The sequence below is a fragment of the Podarcis liolepis genome, assembly GCF_965112155.1.
Source record: "Podarcis liolepis genome assembly, chromosome: Z".
In the NCBI taxonomy this organism is placed as follows: Eukaryota; Metazoa; Chordata; class Lepidosauria; order Squamata; family Lacertidae; genus Podarcis; species Podarcis liolepis.
In genome coordinates this window covers 30,333,453-30,358,621 of record NC_139570.1, presented here as the reverse complement: position 1 = coordinate 30,358,621, position 25,169 = coordinate 30,333,453, and the positions used below count along the sequence as shown (strand labels likewise).

Sequence of the window (25,169 nt, the reverse complement as noted above, 5' to 3'; positions counted from 1 at the left end):
TGCTACTACTGTGTGTTGCTTTGGGCCGTCCCTTTTCCCTTATAATAGTTTGCCCCTGTGAAGACCCCTTTGCTGACAAATTCATATTGTGAGAAGGATGGTGTCGGTGCCCACATCTGGGGAGGAAGAATATTATTATTACTTAATTACATATTATTACATTTATATGTTGGGTGTTTTTTTTACTAAGGTAACTCAAATGAACGTGCACTATATAAGCAAATAAATGTTGACGAGCTGCCCTACTAGCATAGGACAGGGTGAACTGCAAGAACCTGGTTTGCAGCTGAAAACTGTGTTCATACCAATTTGTTAGCGGGTAGGGACTGGCTTTCTTTTTAAATTCCCTTACCCATCTCCTAATTGTTCCAAATTTTAATCCAAATGTAAAAAGTACTCACGGTACAGTCCTTAAGTGATTTTAGCATTGGAAGAATTGACCGCTAATACCTCACAGTCTCGCAGCTTTGTACCATCAAAGGAAACGTTCTATCCGTTGCGTTGCAGCTCCGACCCCTTCACTCTCAGAGCTTGCTGGGGAGGGGGGAGCCCGCTTTTGACGCTACCCCTTATTTCACAGCAGGGAAGATGACTGTCATATCCTGCAGTGAAGTGTTGCCAGTCTTTAATTGTAACATATTCATATCCCGCCTTTCCTCCAGAGAGCTAAAGGTGGCCTGCATACTTCTACTCCTTCCTATTTTATCTTCACAGCAACCTTGTGAGGTAGACTAGACTGAGAGAGGCAGCAACTGGCTCAAGGTCACAACCAGGAAGCTTCATGACCAAGTGGGGATTTGAACCCTGGTTCCTCCCAGGTCCTAGTCCTCATTTTATCCCTACAACAACCCTGTGAGGTAGGTTAGGCTGAGAGGCAGTGACTTGTGACCACGGGTCACTTCATGGCTAAGTGGGAATTTGAACCCTAATCATCCACAGGTCATACCAGCAGTCTTAATGACTGCACCACAGTGGCTTAAATAAGCAAGCTTTTTATCAGAGAGGAACCCACAAAATTATCTTAAGCAGAAGGAAGTGTCCAGTTATATGAGCCTGCACAGCTGAGGGAAAGATTCCAGTGTCTCTTTAGCCAAAATAAACCAGCAAGCTTTTGAGTCCACCAGAACTCTTCCATCAGGTGGGATGCTAATCAAGGGTGTGAGAAAAGAAAACTGCCTTGGTTCTGCAGCTATAATGCATACGTTGGTAAAAAATGCATTTCTCTTTAGTTGTGATTCCTGCACTGCAAGGGGGTTGGACTAGATGACCCATGGGATCCCTTTAAATTCTGTGGGGGTTGTCATGAAGAACAGTTACACTTCAGAATTCACTACACCATTGTAGTGATCACTATCCATGTGAAAGGTGGTTTTGAGGAACTAGTTTGACAGGTCCATACGAGTTCTGCCTGCTCCTCTCCCACACTCCTATAAATCAGGCCTGCCAATCCCTCAAATATATGAGAGGGCTGAATTCCCTATTTTGATTCTGTCCCACCTCTTCCTTCAAGAAGCTCAAGGCAGAATAGATAGTTCTCCCCCCCACCCCTTACTCCCCACAACTAAGCTGTGAGGTAGGCCCAGAGTCATCCATTTGCCTTGGGGGAAAGGCTGTGTAATCTGTGTGGGCTGTTGAGAGGGGGTGCAGTTAGGGAGGCTCGTTTTGTTGCTCTGAGCCAGTGTGTGATACCCGCCCACCCCCCAAACATGGGGCAGCAGGGCTACCTCACAGGGTTGTTTGTGAGGATAAAATGGGGAGAAAGACAACCACGTACACCACCTTGAGCTCCTTGGAGGAAATAAGTAGGGCTAGAAATGTAATTAGTAAGTAAAAGTCTTGGTATAAGAGCAGCTAAAAAAAAACTAGACCATATTGGATAGTGTAAAATATAACAGAAGGTGTCCTCCCCCCCCCCGAGATTTGCTTCTTACAAGAGGATTTTAGGGCCTCTTAACACCATCAGTTGAAAAACAGGCACTAGACATTCAAGCTGATGAGAGAGTTACATTTTTCTTGGTTTTCTTGGAGGCCTATGAATTCTTGGCCTCAATGCTGTTAGAGCTAATGTGCCTTACCCCTAAGAAGAAAACAGGCTGTTAGCATCTATAAACACACCATAACTTGAATGATTATGCGTGCCTTTCTTAATGCAATTAGAGTTTTGTGCTTTAAGACGGCAACATTTTATAAGGCTTTCTTGTTTTTTCCCTCGTCCCCCCCTGATATTTGTCTGTCAGACTTTGAAGAGCTGGCATCACTGGATCAAGTTCATAAGTTTTGCTGAATCACTTAAACTAAACAGTTTAAATTGGATTTTAAATAAATGTGCAATAAATGTTTGTTTTTGCTTTTAAAATCTTCACCACTGGATCTTAATGTGGGGTTTCACTGGTAAGCACTTTCTTTCTTTCCTTTGTTGAACTTTCCCCTGTTTTATGCCACCGGGTGTTCCTGGAGATATGTAACACCTTTCCTAGGCCACATTTGAGCTCAAATACAACCACCTGTAACTTTTGCTTAAAAAGTACCTTTCTCTTTGGTTTTCCCAAACAGGTTGTGAAAACAATAGGTCTGAGAGAGGTTTGGTTTTTTGGACTCCAGTACCAGGATACCAAGGGCTTCTCTACATGGCTGAAACTCAACAAAAAGGTAATTACTGATGTGGGCATATGCCATCCTTTGTTTTATTGTCTGCATTTTAATAGATTTCTTTTTTATATTGTTTTAATTATATTAGAGCTTAATGATTTTTTAAACTGTCATTATCTATCTATCTATCATTTATGTAGCTAAGCTTTCTGTATTTTATCTGAGTCATTTTAATTCGTGTTAGCTGCCTTGAATCCCAGTCAGAGGAAAGGGAAGATATAAATAAATATAATTATAGACATACCTGTTTGCTTGCTGCCTCACCCACAAAAAGACAGGGTCCCACTTTTTTGAGAAGCAGCAGTTTCTTTATTTTTCTTTTTTAGTGTTTCTCCAGAGCAGTAGGAGAAACCCCAGCAAAATTTCTTTTTTAAAAAAATCAGGTTGCACCAAGAAATTGCTGCCTTAACTTAACAGGAGTTGCAGTCTCAGGATAAATACTCTTGAACCCTGACTTTATTAGGAAGAAAAGGTCTGGGTATGTTCTATTTGTAAAAAACATATTTTTGATGATTTTCAGTTACAAGTGAATTAGATATAAAAAAGGAGAAAAGAAAAAGTAATATCTACAATAACAACAGCTGTACAGAGCCATCACAAAAGTGGTCGTTCATTGAATGTACAATAGTTGGATGAAAGTGTCATTCTACAAATGTTCTCATAGGGAACAGTATCGCCCCCAGGGGGAGGTGGGATTATCTAGGGGGCACTGGAGTTGATGATCTAAGACTCCTGCTAAGTACCTTTAATTCAGACATTTGGGAAACTGTTATCACCCAATGCATTAAGAATTTGCTGAACAGTTAAGTAGTTACTAAATCTGGTGTCTAAGACTATTGCTAAATTACTACCAGACTCTGAAAACTAGTGTTGCCGGATCAATTTTGTTGAATTAATTAAACTAAACAGTTTTGATGGATTCTGATTAATGTGCAGTGAATCATTACTGTTTTGAAACGTGCTACTGTCTTATTTAAACCACTATTCTGAATAACACTTTTTATGGGGTGGGCACTGGGCTTGAGTCTATGGCCCGTGTGTATGAATGTGGCCTGAAAAGGTTTGGGAACCACTGATCTAGACCTTGTTACCAATTTGCTGCAGGTAACAGCTCAGGATGTCCGCAAAGAGAGCCCACTGCTTTTCAAATTCCGTGCCAAATTCTACCCAGAGGATGTGGCAGAGGAGCTGATCCAGGACATAACCCAGCGCCTGTTCTTCCTCCAAGTGAAGGAGGGCATCCTGAACGATGACATCTACTGTCCCCCAGAAACTGCCGTCCTGCTGGCTTCCTATGCTGTCCAGTCCAAATATGGCGACTTCAACAAGGAGGTGCACAACCCTGGTTACCTTACTGGCGACAAACTGCTTCCTCTAAGGTAGGTCAGATTTGACACATGCTTCTAGCCTTATGGGAAGTGTACTACTTCCTTGTGACTTTCACCATTCATATTCTTCCAGTGGATCTAAATGGCAGTAAAAAAAGGTGCAGTATGTTAACTTCCATAAGTGACTGGTGATCTCAGTGTAAAGACAATCAGCTGCTAACCTAAGAGTGACTCAGTCCTGTCTGCTCCCCACAAGATGTTCGTAAGTTGCTCCAGCTGGGGATAGACCTATCTGTCTATCTCCGGTCTATGCCTCATTCATGTTGTTACACATAATTGCCTTCTGTAGTCACATTTCTATTTGTGTGGAAACAGAAAATGCTCATTTAAATGAAGGAGAGGGCTACAGATGGCTGTTAGCCACATTTTTTATGCTCTTCCTCCAGTTCTAGGCAGCAATGCTTCTGAATACCAGGTGCTAGAAACTACAGGAGGGGAGGGTGTGGTACTTGTGCTTAGGTCCTGCTTTCCCTTGGGGGCATCTGGTTGGCCACTGAACTATAGGTGGGTCTTTGGCCAGATCCAGCAGGCTCCTCTTAAGTTCTTAAATCCAGGGGGGCATAAGAAGAGTCCTGCTGGATCAGTCCAAAGGCCCATTTCAGCCAGTGTACTGTTTACCACAGTCACCAGATGTTGCTAGGAAGCACACAAGCAAGACACAACAGCAACTTCTTCTGCTCATGTTCCTTAACAACATATTCAGAGGCACACCACCTCCTACAATGGAGGCAAACACTAGTGCACTAGCTGGGCCTTTCTCAGTCATTGCTAAGAGTTCCGCACTCTCACCTCTCTGCCCTAGAGTCTGTGTTTCTCTAATTTGTGCTGCAGTGTGGCAGAGCTAAGGAAAATCAGGGGTTTTGTATTTCCTGCTTGGGTAGAATTCTCTTCCCAAGCCTTGCTGGCAAGAAAAACAAGAGAGATTGGGAAATATAGAAGCAGCAGAAAAAGATAGCTTAGCACCTTCTCATTCAGACTCCAAAGCTTCCTCCAAGGTTGAACAAGCACTCCCTCTCCATCCAATCATTGAGCAAGCATGGGAGGCTCAAGAGAAAGACTTGCCTTGCTTGCTCACAAAACTGCCTGTCAGCACTGACTTCGGACTCCCATGGAATAACAGCACTGTCGGGTTGCCACATTCAAGCACAACAGCCACACTCTCCTCTCCTGTGGTTTCCAGCAGCCAGGATTCAGAAGCATCACTGCCTCCAACTGTGAAGGCAGAGCATGGCTAGTAGCCCTCAATAACCTTATTCCTATCCATTAATTTGCCCAGTCCTCTTTTAAAGCCATCTAGATTGGTGGCCATTACTGCCTCCTGTGGGAGTGTGTTCCATAGTTTCTCTGTACTGCTTGAAGAGAAGCTCTTTCTTTTACCTGTACTGCATCTTCCAACATTCATCTTCTTTGGATGTCTGTGAGTTTCCTCTCTCCACTTTCTCCATGTCATACATACTTTTGTAAACATGTGTCGTGTCGCCTCTTGCTTGCCTTTTCTCTGAACTGTCTCAAACATTGCAATATTTCTTCAAAGGAGAGTCACTCCATCCCCTTGATCATTTTAGTTGCCCTATTCTGAGCCCTTTCCTACTCTGCATTATCCTTTTTGAGATGAGGAGACCAAAAGTGTACATGTACACAATATTCCAAATGTGGGGCTCTCAGATGATTGACAGATGACCAGGCACCCCAAAAACATGTGCAATTTGGCCCTTATCTCCTAAGGCAGGGGTCTGCAACCCGTGGCTCCGGAGCCGCATGTGGCTCTTTTACACCTTTGCCGCAGCTCCGGGGTGGATACTAGCAAGGGGAGGAGGAGGCGCATTGTGCGCCCCGACACTCCCCACTGTGGCGGGCGCTGTACTGGCTGTGATGTCGCATGGGGGCGGTGCGTGCGTTCGTCATGCACTGTCCCGACATCACCTTCCCGCCCGCTGTCAGATCGGAGGGCAGTGGCGCGCATGCTTTAAATGTCGCAATGGTTTTGCGGCTCCCAGTTTTTTTCCCTTCAGAAACAGGTCCAAGTGGCTCTTTTTGTCTTAAAGGTTGCAGACCCCTGTCCTAAGGGAAATAAGGATCTGGCCGACTGCCTGCTTCCAGTTCCCCACCTTTGTATTAGGTAGAAGCACCAGAGAACAACTCTCAGACCACTGATTGAACTTAGGGGACTACATTTTCCTCTGTACAGATAGAGGAAGTTTGAAAAATAAATTCCCCACAAGCTTCCTTTGCCACAGTTTTACATGTATGGAAGCTGCTTATCTCCTGATGTGCTTTGCTGTTCTTTGCTTCCTAGGGTTTTGGAGCAGCACAAACTTAACAAGGATCAGTGGGAGGAAAGGATCCAAGTGTGGCATGAAGAACATCGAGGAATGCTCAGGTAAGGCTGAAATTATATAAATAATTGGTTTGTGTTGTATAAGAGCATCTTTTGTTCATAATATAGCTTCATCTTTAAATATTCAAAGTGCGTCACAGAAGTCAATGCAGTAATGAATGAATTTTATTATTTCGGTCACAGACCAGTTCCAGCCCACATACAATTTCAAGGAAGTCATAAAACACAATAGGGATACATTTGAATTTGCAATTAGGGACAATGCAGGGATATTATCAGGGGCAATACAGATATAACAGGGACAATGCAGATATAGCAACAGTTTAAAAAATAAAATTAAAACTTAGTCACTGACATATAACCTAAAATTATCATTTAAGGCCTTGATCATTATGATAGCACAGCTTGTTCCCTAAGTTTTATGGCAGTCACACAGAATTTGTCTACCCTTAACGTGATCTCAAAGACAGGAGTGCCAGCGTGCTCTGGTCCATGGGGTCACAAAGAGTCGGACATGACTAAACAACAACAATGTGATCTCAGGATCCTTGTCATCTACCAGTGATTTTAGACATTGAAGTTCGGATTCATTTGAAGATTTTTGCATAGCAGGGGTAATAAATACCGAGTGTATATCCCTGTAGAAACTGCAGCGTAACAAGGCATGAGAGACAGTTTCTACCTCCATCAAGCCGCAGGGGCAGACTCATTCCGCGTATGGTTTACCCTCGAATCTGCCCTGCAATAAGGCAGATGGCAGCACGTTGAATCTAGCAAGGGTAAATGGCTGTCTGTATTTAGGTATTTGTAATTTTGACAAATAATTGGCTGGGGTAAATCCTCTCCCATTATCTTTTATTGCTGGGTGTTTATTCATCCTGCTCACGTGGCACTGCAGTTCCACATCCCAAATTCATTGGCGGATTATTGCTCTAGCTTTCTCATAACCTACAACTATCAGGGTGTGTGAGGAAAACCCCAAGCCTCTTAGCTTTTCATGCAGTGTAGCTTTCCATTTGGATTGGTAGGAATCCAGTAGGGTTAAGGGTGCCAACCCAACAGGGAAAAAGATAAGTTTTAACCAATAATGGATCTTCAGAATCCATATCTGAGCACTAACAGGGATTTGCCAGACCTCCAGGCGGACAGCTATGTTTAGACACACAAGAAGGGATCCCTAACAGGCAGTGATAGAACTTAGTTTGGAATGATTCTAAGGGAGCAAGGTTTAAGAAGCTGCAGATCTGAGAGCCATATGTCAGTTGTGTTAATATTTTTGCAGCAAAGACCTGGGAGGCTGCCGGAATATATTGGCCCCCTTTTCCATAGAAAAACCTTATAATAGCTTTGGTAGATCTTTGGGCATTGCAATAGTATTAATGCAGTAATGATTTGACAAAGAATTGCTAACCTATAGCTCTCCCTTCGCCTCCTGATGATGATTACAAAATCCATCACTTGTAACCCTTGAGACTGTGTTGAGTGGGGCTGGGTGGGGCGTGACAACCTCTGGAAGGGATGCTGTCGATATAGGCAACTTGCTACCTCTTCGTAGTTTAAAAATATGCTTGGAGGCTTGGTTGGAAAAACCCATCATTGTATTTACAGGAGGTCAGAAGTGTTGTGTTTTGAACTACTTTTAAACTCTGCCGAGCTTTGCGAAGATTGTATTAAAAATCCATTCTCTTGTGTACTTTTAGAGAAGATGCCATCTTGGAATATCTGAAAATTGCACAAGATCTGGAGATGTATGGTGTGAACTACTTCAGTATTAAGAACAAGAAGGGCTCAGAACTTTGGTTGGGAGTCGATGCCCTTGGACTCAACATTTATGAGCACAATGACAGGTAACAAGACTGTCCTTCAAACTTGCATGGGGACTGGGAGGGGAGAGGGCCATCTGTTGCATCAGGCATCAGTGCATCTAAGTCTAGCAACCTTCTTCTAGCATTTGCCAGCTGGCTACCTAGATGTTTTCAGGAGGCTCACAGAAAACCATCACAGCAGCAGTTCTTTCATGTCAGTCCCCACCTTGTGCAGTGCATATCCTCTTTATCTGTGACAGCTAAAAGCTTTTGCTGGATCCATCATAGGGGACTAAATGCAAAGCCTTAGTCTCCTAGGGAGAGTCTGTATTTAGTGGGAGAGATAATGTGGTGTAATATTTATATCCCAATTTGATGGGTGGGTGTTTACTTCCCAGAAATTTTATTTGGGATTGGAACCTGAGATTGGGTATGGGAAGGCTTGAATCCCAAGCACCATCCATTCTAGATAGCGTGACATGGGGCCAGAGATGATTTATTTATTTATTGTGTTTATTTAGAGCATTTGTACCCTACTCTTCAGCCATAATGGCTCTGAGAATGGCTTGCATGCCATTGATTAAAACAAGGCAGTCATCTCCCACAGACTTACAATCTTTTTTTCCCTTTCTTTTAAATGGCACACAAGGAAAAGGGGATAGGGAGGAAAGGGAGGAAAGGGAGCAGGGTGGAAATCTCCCATACCAGTTCTCAAGCAATTGTTCCTATAATGACCAGCCTACATAGTTCAGTGGTAGGTGGAGGTGCTTGTTGGAACTGGGCTTATCTCCCACTGAAGCAGCCTGAGGGAATGGCTGCGCCATTGAGGGGAGAGGAGGCCTGATGGGGCTCATCTGCGACAACAGAGTTGGTGATGAGAGTTGTAGTCCAGCAACATCTGGACTTTCTTGAGCCTGAGAGATGCTCCATGATTATGTCTTGCTTTCATACTCCCAATTCAATTGATCCTTTGAATTTAAGGAAGTATTTTTATCAGGTTACATAAGGCAAGTGATCCCAGAAAGAAGTGGGAGTTTATTTTCTGTAGTAGTTTACATGCTTGAGTCTTCCTGTGGTGCCCTGTGTGATCCACATCTGGACTGGTGCTTCTTTGGGAATTACTGATCTATGCACTCCTGACCTCATGTGCCCTATATATTTCCTCTAGGCACTGATTTTAATTAACAAAGTATTAACAAAGCAGGTAACTGCAGGGACCTCCAAACCTTGTGGACCAAACTGGTGCAAGCTTCTGTTGGGTGTCCCCTTTCTGCAATGTAACGCAAAATGCACTGTGTAAAAAGGCCAGTAGCACATCTACCAAAGCATTCAGTCATTGGATTAATAAAATTGTGTGTACAGTGGTACCTCGGTTTGAGAACTTAATTCGTTCTGGAGGTCTGTTCTTTAACCTGAAACTGTTCTTAACCTGAAGCACCACTTTAGCTAATAGGGCTTCCTGCTGCCGCTGTGCCACTGGCGTGTGATTTCTGTTCTCATCCTGAAGCAAAGTTCTTAACTCAAGGTAATATTTCTGGGTTAGCGGAGTCTGTAACCTGAAGCGTATGTAACCTGAAGCGTATGTAACCCGAGGTACCACTGTATAGGCAACAGTTCCTCAGTAAGTGTCTTCATATAAGATGGAAATCACATGGAATGGGTCTGCACTCACCTAATAGCCTGAGTTGCATTTAAGATTGTGTATATTTTCTCCAGGCTCCAAATCCTGTATCCTTTTGAAGCCTAAGATTTAGTATGTTGCTTTGGGCAATTTGGACAAGCCACTGTCCAAGCCACTTACATTGCATTCTGTGCAAATCTTACATAAATTCAGTGTATCTGGTTTTGTAAATTCTGAGCAACATGACCTCTTTTGTCTCAGTGATGGAAAATCATTCGTGCCACATCAGTGTAGTCAGGTTGTTTAACTGCCAAAGTATTCCAATGGGCTCAGCTTTTGAAACATTAAATCCTTTCTTTCATCTTTTTCAGGTTAACACCAAAAATTGGATTCCCTTGGAGTGAGATTAGAAACATTTCATTCAATGATAAGAAGTTTGTTATCAAGCCCATTGACAAGAAAGCCCCAGTAAGATTTCATTTGTAGTTTAAAATATTTTAGTTAATAATCTATTCAAATATTTAATTGAAAATCAGTAATTTGGGGTTGTTCTATTTTGCTCTATCTACATAACCAAAAAAGCCAGTTGGTTGTGATGGGAAATCCCCTGGTGACAGAATGAACATTTAGATTTTCATAAACAAGTGACTCCCAGTTTGTTTGTTTGTTTGTTTGTTTTACTGTGCTCAAACTGGCTGGGACTGGTAGTAGTTGCAGTCTAAAATGTGTGGAGCTCAGCAGATTGCAGAGGGCTGCAATAAACCTCACACAACTGGGTATACAGCTGGTTTGATGGGCACTCTAAGGAACGAAGGGTACTCTAAGGAACGAAGAGCTTTTCAAACAGTCATTTGTGTGAAGAGTTTTCCACTTGGTAGTTTAGTGATAGAACATAAAAGCCCATTGTGATTAGTCAAGTGTCTTCTTCTTCCAAAGATGAGGTAAATTCATCGGGTGTTTGAAACAAAAGCTAGAGAGAAGTTGTACATTTGTTTTCATCTGCGGGGCTGAGTGAGCAGCGAACCCTCAAACTCTGTTCAATTCAATACCATTGAGATCTCTGGATTGCTCTTGCCTTTCTGGTAGCAGAAGTGCTTCAGGACTCTTTAGATTAACTGGTTCCTGGACACCTGCTTTGTTTTTCTGGGTCAGCAATTGTGCCAAAAAAGGTCTTCACTTCATTTTCATGAGAACAGTTTTCCTGCAGTGAGACAGCTCACTCTGGAAGAGGTGAACCTTGCTGTGTGTAAGTAACAGCAATATCGCTGCAAAGATGAATGGTTCCTGGCACTTAAATGCCTTGTCTGGATGCACGGAATTCTTCCAAAGCCTTTTTTCTTTATGGGGGTGTATGATTTGATTTGATTTGATTTAATGGGATCCCTTGGTTATAGCTTCAGCATATCCAGGGTTTGCATACAGAGCTACCGCCCCCCTTTCTTCAACAAGTAGCTGATTGGTAGAATTTGTTTGTTTTAAATAATTCTTTATTACCATTACTAAGAACTCAAAAGTGCAGTTGCAGGATATTACCTCCTACCATATGCAAAGCAAGCAAACAGTAGATAATAAGAGAAAGAAATAGCGAGAGGCACCATTAAAACAAAGACATCCGTATTCCCTAAGCTAGTGTGACTGGTGAGTGTTGTACATATAAGTCCAAAGTATAGGAAATAAAGTCCTACCAGATGACATAAAAGCATTCCGAATTCCCTCCTGCCCTGGGAGCACACGTGTGTGTGTGTGTGTGTGTGTGTGTGTGTGTGTGTGTGTGTTTTGTAGTAGCCAATGCCAAAATATTGAGGCTTTGGGACTGAAGTTCTGGGGTCTCTCTGCTGCAGAGTTGAACATGTACCCTCTATCAGATGGGGTGTCTGTTCCTCTTCTGGATTTTGTCTTAGTAAAAAAGAAAAATGAGTTGTTCAACACCTCTGGGTTGGGTTGGGGCATGTCTTTTGAAGACAGCTCAGAAGCGGGTTTGTGGCCTGCCTCTTTGACAAGGTGAGTTGCAGCTCAGCTTTCCCATTCTAATTCTGCTGCTGGCTGTTTGCTCCCAAACCCAGTTTAAAGTGCTTACTGGTGACTTTCAGATTCTAAGGCTATGTGTGTGTACAGTCACCGTTCTTTCTACCTGTGGTAGAAGCCCTGCTCTGCATCCCCTCTTTTTCAGAGGCAAGGGTTGTGCCTGGGATTTTCTGCCTGGGGCACCAATAGTGCAGAATGGGGGGGGGGGGGGCTTGATGGTGGTTTCTGTTGATTAGCGAAAAGTTCACCATTTGGATCCCTTCCAATCGGGATTCACCATGGGACTGAAACTGCCTTGGTCGCACTGGTTGATGATCTCCGGCGGGCTAGGGACAAAGGTGAGAGCTGTTTCCTAGTTCTGCTGGATCTCTCAGCGGCCTTTGACACCATCGACCATAACATCCTTCTGGACCGTCTAGAGGGGCTGGGAGCTGGGGGCACTGTCATACAGTGATTTCGCTCCTTCCTCCTGGGCCGTGTTCAGAAAGTGGTGTGGGGGATGAGTGTTCAGACCCCTGGGCTCTCACTTGTGGGGTGCCTCAGGGTTCTGTCCTCTCCCCCATGCTTTTTAATATCTATATGAAGCCGCTGGGAGAGATCATCAGGGGGTTTGGACTGGGAGTTCATCAGTATGCAGATGACACCCAGCTCTACCTCTCCTTTAAATCAGAACCAGTGAAGGCGGTGAAGGTCCTGGAGGCGGTTGGAGGATGGATGGCGGCTAACAGATTGAGGTTGAATCCTGACAAGACAGAAGTACTGTTTTTGGGGGACAGGGAGCGGGTTGGTGTGGGGGATCCCCTGGTCTTGAATGGGGTAACTCTGCTCCTGAAGGACCGGGTGCGCAGCCTGGGAGTCAATTTGGACTCACAGCTGTCCATGGAGGCGCAGGTTAACTCTGTGTCCAGGGCAGCTGTCTACCAGCTCCACCTGGTACGCAGGCTAAGACCCTACCTGCCCGCGAACTGTCTCGCCAGAGTGGTGCATGCTCTAGTTATCTCACGCTTGGACTACTGCAATGCACTCTACGTGGGGCTACCTTTGAAGGTGACCCAGAAACTGCAATTAATCCAGAATGCGGCAGCTAGACTGGTGACTGGGAGTGGCCACTGGGACCACATAACACCGGTTCTGAGAGATCTGCATTGGCTCCCAGTACGTTTCCGAGCACGATTCAAAGTGTTGGTGCTGACCTTTAAAGCCCTAAACGGCCTCGGTCCTGTATACCTGAAGGAGCGTCTCCACCCCCATCGTTCAGCCCGGACACTGAGATCCAGCGCCGAGGGCCTTCTGGCGGTTCCCTCATTGTGAGAAGTGAGGCTACATGGAACCAGACAGAGGGCCTTCTCGGTAGTGGTGCCAGCCCTGTGAAACGCCCTCCCATCAGATGTCAAAGAGATAAATAATTACCTGACATTCAGAAGACATCTATTTTTTAATATGTAACGCTGTACTGTTTTTAACACTGATTGGGAGCCACCCAGCGTGGCTGGGGAAACTCAGCCAGATGGGCGGGGTATAAATAATAAATTATTATTATTATTATTATTATTATTATTATTATTATTATTATTCACTTACTTCTGCTACTTCAATCTGATAACGTATTAATTGGTTGTGCTTTTCTTTTTCCAGTAATGGGATATTTTATTGCGTTAATGTTTGGTTTTTAGACAACACTCAAAGCTGGTTGTGTGCAACATTTCAACAGAAACACAATGTAGACATGCTCCACTATTATTCGAGTGAGGTTTATTTAAAGGCCATCTTTCAGATTTAAATTCCTATCCAGATTTCCAGCTTCCTGACTCATTGAAGCTAAAGGTTGCTGAACAACCATTTAGCTCTTTTTTTGCTCCTTTTGTCTTTTTGCATGGGGGAAATTGCCTAATTAATTGGATGCTATTTTGCATGTACTTGAGGCATTAGCTACTACTGGAGAAGAAAGGGAAGTGACGCAGGTGCATCCATGATTCATTCTTTATTTTTCATATTTCTTTCAAAGGACTTTGTATTCTATGCCCCACGGCTAAGGATTAACAAGCGTATTCTGGCTCTTTGCATGGGGAACCATGAGCTCTACATGCGTCGGCGTAAGCCAGACACAATTGAGGTGCAGCAGATGAAGGCTCAAGCCCGAGAGGAGAAGCATCAAAAACAGATGGAGAGGTGCGTTCAACTGAATGCAAACGCCTCTGAACAGAGTGCAAAATGCTGACATAACTGGTTCCCGAACGCTGGTGCACAGTGTCTTAGTCATGGCCATCTTCTGTAGGAAAAGTTGTGGCAAGATTGGAGTTTAGTGATTGGGGTGTGGCATGTGTTCTTTCCATAGGCAAATCCTGCAGCTGGAATATAGTAGAAGAGGCCTACGCCCCCTGGAAACCACAAGGGAGGGTGGAAGCGCTCAGATCCTGCTTGTGGGTTTCATATTGGGGCTTCTGTGAGAACAGGATGCTGGACTAGATGGGTCCCCTTTGGTCTGATCCAGCAGTCTTTTCTTAGTTTCACATTGGTATGGAGAAACTGTGGCTCTCTGGATTCTGTTGGACTCTGACTCCCACTGCATGCAAAGTGTATGGTTTTTCTGTGTAATGGGTCTATCCCGTAACATATGTGAACAGCATTTCCCAGTAGCTGCAGGGAGAAGGATGTAGCAGTGGGAGAAAGCTCCAGCTGATAGGTCAAATAGGCTCAGCATGCGTCACAATTCAGCTTAGAAGTCTGTTTTCCTCACACCACACTCGTTTGCCTTATAGGTGTGGGGCAAGTAGAGAGGAAGCTGCAAAGGAACATTTAGAAGCCTTAAAATGCTGTGGATTGTTCCTTAGCAAGCAGGCCTTGCTGTCTGTGTTCATCAGCTGATTGGCAGTCACAGCAGGCCCTGTGGGATTGGCTGTGCTTTGGAGTTCCAAGTTGGGGATTCCATTGTGCAGCCAAACGGTGGTGCTTAACTCCTAGGCCCAAATATCTGTTTGCATTGGATGCAAAGGATGCTGCTCTGTGGGTGCAGCTCAAGCTACCTCCGCAAAGGAAGAATGTGGTGTTGTTGTGATATTGGGTGATTGACAGCTGGGTGGCCCTGCCCACTTGTAAAATAACCTGCGGGGTGGGGGAAAGCTCAGGAACCAGCCCACTGGCTGGATCCTGCCCCACTCCTGTTCTGATGGAGGCTCATTTGTTTGTTTATTTTTAAAAATGTGCATATTGCTATATCACATATATCAAAGTGGTTTGCAGCAATAAAAATATAAAATTATACAACTAAAACCATTAAAAAGATTTTTTTTAAAAACCAAGACACCAATTAACCATTGTGGAAGGATGTATTCTTAATTTCCGGCATAGGCCTGGCAGTACAGAAAAGTTTTCGGCTAGTGTTTAAAAGTTGGCACAGAAGGCGCCCGCTTGAGCAAACGAGTGCAGCATCAGCATTAAAAGTTTAGAAAATTACTTTTATTTTAATTTACGCTAAACACAAAATATTGATTGCCGATGACTGAAAAACTTCTGATGCAAAACGAGAATGCCTCAACTAAGAGTTTTGTTGCACAAGAGAGAACTGGAAATCTGTCAGCCAGGTGGGGGTTGAACTTTGTGTTATCCTTCACATTTCCTCCTTGCCTAGAGCCCTGCTGGAGAATGAGAAGAAGAAGAGGGAGCTGGCAGAGAAGGAGAAGGAAAAGATTGAACGCGAGAAGGAGGAGCTGATGGAACGGCTCAGGCAGATTGAAGAGCAGACAAAGAAAGCTCAGCTAGGTAGGGGAAGCTTCTGGTGCTCACCTTGCAGGTGGTGGGAAGGGGAGCTTGGTGCTGATTTACAGAGTTGGTGGGCAAGCAGTAGACCTCTCTCTCTCTCTCTCTCTCTGTCTGTCTGTCTGTCTGTCTCTCTTTAGAACTGGAAGAGCAGACCCGCAAGGCACTAGAGTTGGAGCAAGAAAGGAAGCGAGCTCAGGAAGAAGCGGAGAAGCTGGCGAAGGAGCGTCAGGAAGCTGAAGAGGCAAAAGAAGCCTTGCTGAAGGCCTCCAATGACCAGAAGAAGACCCAGGAGCAGCTGGTAGGCTGGCTCTCCAAAAGCGTCGCCTGCGTTGGCCACTGCGAGAACAGGATGCTGGATGGGGAGGGCTTAGTGGTCTGATCTAGCAGCCAGACCCTTCTGGGGTTCTTAGGAAGTCATTGTGTTTATGGAATTATATAGAATTGTAGAGTTGGAAAGGCACCCAAAGGGGTAATCCAGCAATAGCAGCTAAGTTATTTTATTTCATAAAGTTTATATACCACATTGACTGTAAAAAAAAGCAAACCCAAAGCGGTTTGCAAAAAGAAAATGATAAAGTTATCAGTGAAACCAATTACTTAAAACATTTTAAAAAAATTAAAATCAGTGATAAACTGAAAACATATAAAAATATGCCCGTGTTTTACCTCTCTGGGTAGGTTTGGCCAATCAAAAATGGTTTTAGAGGCACTGAAAAGAGTGCAGTGAATGCCCGTTGTGTCAGTAGGCAGGGAGTTCCTAAGTTGCATGTTGTATGCTGCTGTTCCATTTAAATGACCCCAAAGTGGCTCACAACACACTAGAGAAACATGCATATTGATACAACTGCCCATTATCAGTTCATTTCAATACATAATGTGGTAGTCCAAATTAATAAACAATGTTGATAATGCTGACACATTTTAAATTCCAATGTAGAATAGTCGCTGTTGTTCATCACATCAACAGGAATTATTTATGCTAGAATATAAAAATTAGATCTGCTAAGCCTTTTCAGGGTGGTCAAGTATTAATAAATAATTTAACCAGTAGCTGTGTCCTCATAAAGGCAGGAAATGGCTGCTATTTGTACTGAGCTAGACTTGCCATTAGTCCAAAAGCTGTTGACTCTAACCCTGGAGGCTGGTGGGATTGGGGGGGGGCATTTAGAGGCAAAGGGGGAAGGATACTGGAGGTGTGAATTACTATTAAACTCTGGAAAGTTGGCACCACTGGATAAGTCCACCAGTTTTGTTGAATCAGTTTAACTAAATAGTTTTAACTGGATTCTATGTGTAATTTTATTACTGCTTTGAATTTTGCTGTGTTATGATCTTCCTTAGTGGGTCATGCAAACCACTATTCTCAGTAATGCTTTTTATAGGGAGAGCAGGGGAACTGGGTGGTGGGCCAAAGAGGTCTAGGAACCACTGATCTAGAGCAGGGGTCTCCAAGTTTTCCTTGCCTCGGGCCGGTGTCTCCAGAGATGATTGCGCAGAGGGTGGGGGAGCGTGTGCAGACGGTGCACATCCGGGTCGGAGGAGGCCCGTGTGCATGTGCACAAGCTGGCAAGACCGGTCAGCGGTGGCGGGGGTCTCTGCAGGCCAGATAAACGAGTCCCTCAGGCCTTATCCGGCCCCCGGGCCGTAGGTTGGTGACCCCTTATCTAGAGAAAACCAGGCTCCACTGCAGGCTTAAACTGGTTTAATAGTTATTCCCTCCCCAGGAGACCTGGGAATTGTAATTCTCTTAGGGTGGTATGTGTGTATACCAGGGTTCTTCTCTTGAAGAATCGTGCACTCTTACAAATCTGATTTTTGTATTAGTTTTCTTAGCTGCATCCCAAGATCACAGCAGGGGTGTGGAAAGTGCACTTTATACCTTATAGCTGAGCAAGGGCCAGATTGGGGAGTAGTGGGGCAATGTAGCATTTTAGGAGCCTGGTCACCTACTTTACTTGTGATCTTCTGCTAATTCCTGCAGTCGTCTGAAATGATGGAGCTCACCAATAGGATCTTGCAGCTGGAACTGGCTCGACAGAAGAAGGAGAGCGAGGCTGTGCAGTGGCAGCAGAAAGTGAGTGGGGTGTCTTGGTCCTGTCTTGGAACAAGCCTTTTCCTTCCTCTCCTGTGCCTAGGAGTGACCACCCCATTTCCCCTTGTCCCAGTGATGGGGAAAAGTAAAGACACCCCATTTGCACAGAGAGGCAGGGGATCCTGCCTACAAGGCGTGTTGTCCACCTTCCACAATGTCAGTGTTGCAGCAAATGTGCATTTAACTTGTGTAAAATAGACATGGCCCTCTCCAGTATATGCATGATAATCTGTGATGCATGACTTTGACTCTTGCTCTAGAACAACAATGAAGGAACCTTTGGCCCACTGGTCTGACCTGATTTTATTTAAATATTTACTGCATTTATATACAATTGTTTCTGCCAAAGAACAAAAGGTGGTGTACGTGGTTCTCCCCTCCTGATTTTATCCTCACAACAACCCTGTGAGGTAGGTTAGACTTGAGGGGCAGTGACTAGCCCAAGGTCACCCAGTAGGTTTCTTGACTGACTGGGGATTCAAACCCTGGTCTCCCAGTTCATAGCCCAGCACTCTAACCACTACACCACACTGGCTTTCTCAGATGCACCAGGATGACACCGAATTAATGCAGAATCTCTTAAGTGGTGCTAGAATTATGATTTGTCAGAATTCGGCAAAAATGAGAACAACCTTCTTGAGACAATGCTAAATTAAACCTAGGACATAGTGTGCAATGCTAAGCTTACGTATATGGTGAGAACTGGAGAGGGCAGACCACAATATAATGTATTCATTGAGAAATTGAGTCTTTATATATAAGGACGTGGGTGGCGCTGTGGTCTAAACCACTGAGCGTCTTGGGCTTGCCGATCAGAAGGTTGGCGGTTCGAATCTGCACAACGGGGTGAGTTCCCATTGCTCTGTCCCAGCTCCTGCCAACCTAGCAGTTCAAAAGCACACCAGTGCAAGTAGATAAATAGGTACCACTGTGGCTGGAAGGCAAATTGCATTTCCGTGTGCTCTGGCTTCCATCATGGTGCTCCGTTGTGCCAGAAGCAGCTTAACTGTGCTGGTCACATGACCTGGAAAGCTGTCTGTAGACAAACGCCAGCTCCACTAACCCATTGGTGGGCTGATATCCTCCCTCAGGCCCAGATGGTCCAGGAAGACCTAGAGAAGACTAAAGAGGAGTTGAAGTCAGCCATGGTCACCCAGCATGTTCCAGAACCAATGCAGTCTGAGAACGAACATGATGATGAGCAGGATGAAAATGCTGCTGAGGCCAGCGCAGAGCTGAGGGCACATGCCTCCGCCAAGGACCGGAGCGAGGAGCAGCGGACTACGGAGGCAGAGAAGAACGAGCGGGTCCAGAAGCACTTGAAGGTAACGTGGGGCCAATGCTACTTTGAGGGGGAGTGTGGCTGATGGGCAGGGTGTGGGGCTGAGACCCGCTTCCCTCAAATGTCTAGCACCACCTATTTATTATCATTCACATCCAGTACCAGTAAGTTTCCGAGCACAATTCAAAGTGTCGGTGCTGACCTTTAAAGCCCTAAACGGCCTCGGTCCAGTATATCTGAAGGAGCGTCTCCTCCCCCATCGTTCTGCCCGGACACTGAGGTCCAGCTCTGTGGGCCTTCTGCCGGTTCCCTCACTGCGAGAGGCCAAGTTACAGGGAACCAGGCAGAGGGCCTTCTCGGTAGTGGCGTCTGCCCTGTGGAATGCCCTCCCATCATATGTCAAAGCGATAAACAACTACCTGACATTCAGTAGACATCTGAAGGCAGCCCTGTTCAGGGAAGTTTTTAATATGTGACATTTTAGTGTATTTTTCATCTTTGTTGGAAGCCACCCAGAGTGGCTGGGGAAACCCAGCCAGATGGGCAGGGTACAAATAATAAATTATTATTATTATTATTATTATTATTATTATTATTATTATTTTATTTTATTTTATTTTATTTTATTTTATTTTATTTTATTATAAATGTTATGTATTGCTTGATTGTAGGGGGGGTGGGGGCGAGGCTCAAAGCCATTTACGAAAAAGACAAAACAATAATTTTTTGCGGGGGGGAGGCTGTAAAAACAATTATTTGAAACATTCAAAACATGAAGGACAACAATAAGCATAAAAACAAGCTAACTTTCTAGATGCCTGAGTATTTTAGCAGGTGCCAGAAAAAGTACAGCAAAGGTGCCTGGCTGTCATCAATAGGCAGGGGTTCCAAAGTGCAGGTGCTGCCGTGCTAAAATACTGATTTCTTACAAATTCAGAATGGGTATTATGTGGCACTTGTAATAGTGCCAGTTGCACAGAATGAAGCAAGTGGTTGAGTGGCCATAAAGAGGGCAATGCCATCTCCCAGGTAACCTGGTCCCAGGTTGTTAAGGGCTTGATCCACCTACAGGTGGTACAAGAGTAGCACAGCTAATACCATGATGTCTTTCCCATAAACCTTGGTAGTAAAAGATGCTTCATTAGCACACTTGGTTCCCCCATCCTGGCAGCCCGGTGGATTGGGGCAGGAAGTTTGAACAACCATAATATCTCATCATAACATGGATTCTTATTTGTTGGCACATTGTGGGAAACAGGAAGAGAAATGTCCCAGGCTTCTGTTTTTGGCAGGAGGCTATGTGTCTCTTGTAACATCCAGTGCTTGCACTTAAGTTCCCACTTTGTTCCCAGCAGTAAATATTTTCAGATGGCTTTCACAATAAAGTTAATAAAAGGGCCAGGTGGAAATGCATCTGTCTCTTTGGCCAGCTGGACTCTACACCCTCTTCTGGCAAAATGCTATTTTAGGCCCTGTCACAACAGAGCTGAAGGATCCAGTCCCCATTGTACAGAAACACCTGCAGTTTATCTTGGCTTCTTTCTAACAAAATATTTTCACCCTGCATTTCAATAAAACATTGAGGGTGGCTTCCAGTTAAATAATAATAATAATAATAATAATAATAATAATAATAATAATAATACAGTAAAATGAATTGAGATGAGAGTTTCAGTGTGAGACTGAAACAGTAGCCTTTACAAAATTCTATGTAAACATTGGAGTAGTGGGTGAGAGTTTCAGACGTTCGGAGTATCAGAACTGTCTGAGTGCTATTATTGGCTCTTTACCTGCCTAAGAACATCCGGGGCAGAGCCCACCCGGTCCAGCATCTTTCCCTGTTGGGATTTACTGACCCCATATAGATGCTTCTGAATACCAGTTGCTGGGAGCCAGAGGAGAAGAGAGCTATGTATTTTTTATTGGATTTCTATTTCCTACAAGGAGCTCAAGGTGTCATACATGGTCCCTGCCCCCATTTTATTCTCACAACAACCCCGTGAGGTGAGTTAGGCTGGAAGACAATTACTGTCCCAAAAATTCAACCCTGGAAAAAGAAGCTCAGTGTTCTTCTGCTTGGGTCATCCCTGCAAATTTTCCACAGGCATCTGGTTGGCCACGATGAGAGCACAATTCTGAACCAGATCGACCATTGCCCCCATCCAGCAGACTCTTGTTATGTTCTTGGATTGGCTCAGGCAATGTCACTTGATTCCTCCACTGTTGGATTTGTGAATGGCCTTCACGGAGAAGCATTCTCCTCTGGGGCTCTCTGCCCTCAGGCAACTGGGATTCCACTTGCACCAAACAGTGCAACACATTTGACTAAAACATATGAATGTTTTGATCTATTTTTTTCATTTATTGCTGATTTTATCTTTCGTATGTTGCTTTTTATGGCTTTTACTATAATTTTATTGTGTATTGCTTGAGGGTTTTACAATCAAGCAGTGTATAAATTCTATGAAATAAAACAAGCAAATAACATTTTAAAACTGGTCTTTCCCCCCTTCCCGTTTTGCACCTACAGGCTCTCACATCCGAGCTGGCCAATGCCCGCGACGAAACAAAGAAGACTGCCAATGATATGATCCATGCCGAGAACATGAGGTTGGGCCGTGACAAATACAAGACCCTCCGCCAGATCCGGCAGGGCAACACCAAGCAACGCATTGATGAGTTTGAGTCCATGTAATCATTTGTGAGCCTTCTGCTGTCTCCCCTGCACTCTTCCTCCCTCCCCCGCCACCTTTTTTCTGTGTTTAACTGCGTTGTGCTGGAACCACTACAGAAGAGTCACCACAGTCTGTCTGAGAGTTGGGTGCAGAGGCTGCCATCCAACATAGGGTGAAACAGGATTAGTCAGCTGTGCCTTAAAAATAATAATATATATATTTTTATGGTGATGCCCCATTTTCTTTTCTCAACCTGGGTTGAAGAGAGAAATCTGTTCCATGCAGCTTTATGAAACATCTGTGCTGGTCCTGTGACCCCCCCCCAAAGGACCCATCCCTGCCACTAGTCTCTCTAGCCAATGTTTGAAGAGACTTGTGTGTTGGGGTATCTTTACTTTTTAAGCCTGTCTAGTTTTGATAATTAAAAAAGAAGAAGTTTGGAAGGAAAAGTTACTGAAGCAGAATTTAATGTTCTTGTGCCACCCACCCACCCACGCGAAAGACCAAAGCTTTTTATGATTCCCAGAGGTTTAGCAGACCAAACGGATCACCCTGATCTTTTTATCACTTTGCACATGCCACTGCCTAAGCAGGTGAAAGAGGCAGGATTCCATAATTATTGTGATTTGAGTATATTTTGTTTTCCCCTCTTGAAATGTTGCCATATCCAATTACGTGTGTTGTTGGCCTCCAAATTTTGCTGGCCACCGATTCCCACCAGAGATTGCAGATTTCAACAGTATCTGGAGGGCTCCAGGTTCCCCATCCCTGTCCAATAAGGAGACGATGTTTGGGATTGGTAGCAGCAACATACTTTGTCCCATTCATATTGACCAGCACAGTCCAACTTAAGTGTTCAGAAGAGGATGTGCATCAGCCATAAACCCCAGAGAGCAAGACAGATGTGGGGAAACATTGCAGCTGGCCCTTTCAAGGGAGGTCTGTAGAACACACAGCCCACGTTATCGGTGCCTTATGACACCCTTTTCCACGGGTGTAAAGTTTTTATAGAGTCCTCATGTTTACTTGTGACCAAATGCAAAAAAGCACCCTGTCTTCTTCACATCACCAGCCTCTTGCACAGTCACAAAACCTGCCTTGGTCTCTGCTGCCTTGGTTGTTGGAATGCAGCAGATCTTGACTCCAAATCTCTTTGGAGAGCCAGTGTGGTGCAGCAGTTAAGAGCGGTGGATTCGTAATCTGGGGAACCGGGTTCGCGTTCCCGCTCCTCCACATGCAGCTGCTGAATGACCTTGGGCTAGTCACACTTCTCTGAAGTCTCTCAGCCCCACTCACCTCACAGAGTGTTTGTTGTGGGGGAGGAAGGGAAAGGAGAATGTTAGCCGCTTTGAGACTCCTTTGGGTAGTGATAAAGCGGGATATCAAATCCAAACTCTTCCTCCTCCTCCCTTCTTTGCCTTGGAGTGCCTTTTGCTTTTCAGAATTTTTAAATAAGTTTTATGCGACTTTTCTTTTAGGAGGTTGCTCCTATTTGCCTCCTAAGTCCAGACAGAACCTTCTAGTGCTACTTTGGCCACCAGTTTTTTGGCAGGGCTTCCCTTTTTTCAAGAGAGTTTGTTACCTCACTTTTACCTGTGCCATGACCGCATCAGGTACAGCTGGGGACTGCCTGTCTCCCCACCCCCAACCCACAGTCTAAGAAGCTTATTTTTCAAATGAGTTTTGTTTGCAGAGAAGCTGTCCTGCTCTTCTGCACCTCTAAACTCCTGAACTGCATAATCTCTTCTGATCTTCTCCGTCCGCCCCTTTCCTCCCAAAGTGTGTTAATACCAACAGTGCCACTAGAAACAGGAAAGTTGTGTGGAGAGAGTGGAACAAAGACAGGAGCTGCAGTTCAGGGGTGGGGATCCTGTGGCTCTCCAAGGACAATGTGAGTTGTCATCCAGCAACATCTGAGGGGCACAGGCTCCCCATCCTTGCTCTGATTCGCTCCAGTGAGGGCAGCGAAAAACCTCCCATAGCTGTCCCAAAACCATGTCAGCCTGCTTTGGGCAGCTTGGTGTTGGCAGCCCTAGCTGCATGGAGGCAAGACTCCCTCAGCTTCCAAAATAGCACATTCTAAATGTCTTATGTGAGTTTGTTATGCACCCCTTTTCTCTCTCTCTCTTTTTAAAATATATATATACATAGTGCCTTTAGGAAGTGAGGGTAGGAACTGTCAGCTCCTCCTCCTCCTGAGAATATGCAACCTCATTACTTAGAACACTTTAACACACACCCACACCCACTGCAGCTGAACTTGTCACAACTCATTTACCCTTAAACTGAAGAGTTTGTGATTCCTTATCACTTTTAATCACTTTTTAAAACGTTTTGTGCTCCAAACCTGTAATTTGGCAGTTTTCCTCCACATTACTGGCACACTTTGGTTCAGAGAACTACATCCTCACAAGAGAAATCAGCACAGAGCCTCCCAGGTCTGTGCTGAACTAATGAAGTAGTTAAAGCATCTCTGCATTGCCCCTGGTTGGGTCACGGAGCTCTGTTGACACCTTCCACTGGCACAGTTGCTTTTCCTCCTGCCCTTTCACTTCTAGAAAAGGAGCAAGCCAACCTATGCCAAGAAGCCTTAACTCCTCATGTAGTTGGTTCAGCTCTCCCCTGATCCTACCAGTATTATGTTATTCCAGTGGTATCTAATGGTATTGATTTCATTCTCTTTTTTTCTAGCTGTGCACGATTAGAAAATATTAATCTTGGAAATGTGGAGGGGGAGGGGGAAATGCCCCCCTTCTCCATGGACAAATGTATACTGTATTGTAAAGAGATTGATATTTTGCAGGAAATTAATGTAAGAAGCATTCAGTATTACCATGAGATTTTTAGACACTTTTTTAATTATTTGTTGGGATTCATGGAGGTTTCCCCTCCTCCACTCCCCCCCCCCCAACTTGTTTACTTGCTATTACTTTGGATATATCCTATCCTGGGGGAGAGGGGGTTACCCTATTAAGCATTTTTTTGTGTCTGGCTTTATATTTGTGCTTTGGATTTTTTTTAATTTTTTTTTTGGCTGTAAATTATGTCTTCCTTTTTACATGTTTTGTTAAAACACCAGTTTTCCCAGGTGGAGTTGTAAGGTTGATCTGTGTCTCTGTGGGGCAGGCCAGCCATGTTGATCCTTGCCACTCAGATGCCTTGCCTGCAAAGGGGTTTTGTTAAAGTCCACAGCCTGTTCTCTTCATTCAGTGCCAATAAAGTTTAGGTCAATTGAACCCTTGGTGTGTTTGTGTGTGTGCATTATTCTGGTGGTGGTTGAATCTGCAGGTCCAGTTAGTGACCTGTACACACCCATGATTCTGAGAGTTTGATCTTTCAGTATAGAATCATAGAACTGCAGAGTTGGAAGTGGGCCCAAAGTGTCATCTAATCCAGCCCCCTGCAACACAGGAATCCTAGCTAAAGAATCCCTGACAGATGGCCATCCAACCTCTGCTTAAGAAGCTCCAGTGAAGGAGAGCCCACCACCTTCTGAGTCCATTCCACTGTCAAACAGCTCTTACTGCCAGAAAGT

At 44.4% G+C, this 25,169-nt stretch overlaps 1 protein-coding gene across 1 annotated transcript in view; it reads left to right on the top strand.

Moving 5' to 3' along the window:
• MSN (moesin) overlaps nt 1–24,870 on the top strand; it is an 81,918-nt gene extending 57,048 nt beyond the window's left edge. Inside the window, exons 3-13 of the mRNA XM_083485178.1 lie at nt 2,554–2,649; nt 3,754–4,028; nt 6,334–6,417; nt 8,076–8,222; nt 10,173–10,269; nt 13,832–13,995; nt 15,455–15,585; nt 15,723–15,883; nt 17,567–17,659; nt 18,769–19,002; nt 21,490–24,870. Coding sequence (XP_083341304.1) covers nt 2,554–2,649; nt 3,754–4,028; nt 6,334–6,417; nt 8,076–8,222; nt 10,173–10,269; nt 13,832–13,995; nt 15,455–15,585; nt 15,723–15,883; nt 17,567–17,659; nt 18,769–19,002; nt 21,490–21,654 — 1,647 coding nt within the window. The 3' untranslated portion in view covers nt 21,655–24,870. The remainder of the gene's footprint in view (nt 1–2,553; nt 2,650–3,753; nt 4,029–6,333; nt 6,418–8,075; nt 8,223–10,172; nt 10,270–13,831; nt 13,996–15,454; nt 15,586–15,722; nt 15,884–17,566; nt 17,660–18,768; nt 19,003–21,489) is intronic.
• Nucleotides 24,871–25,169: the final 299 nt, after the last annotated feature.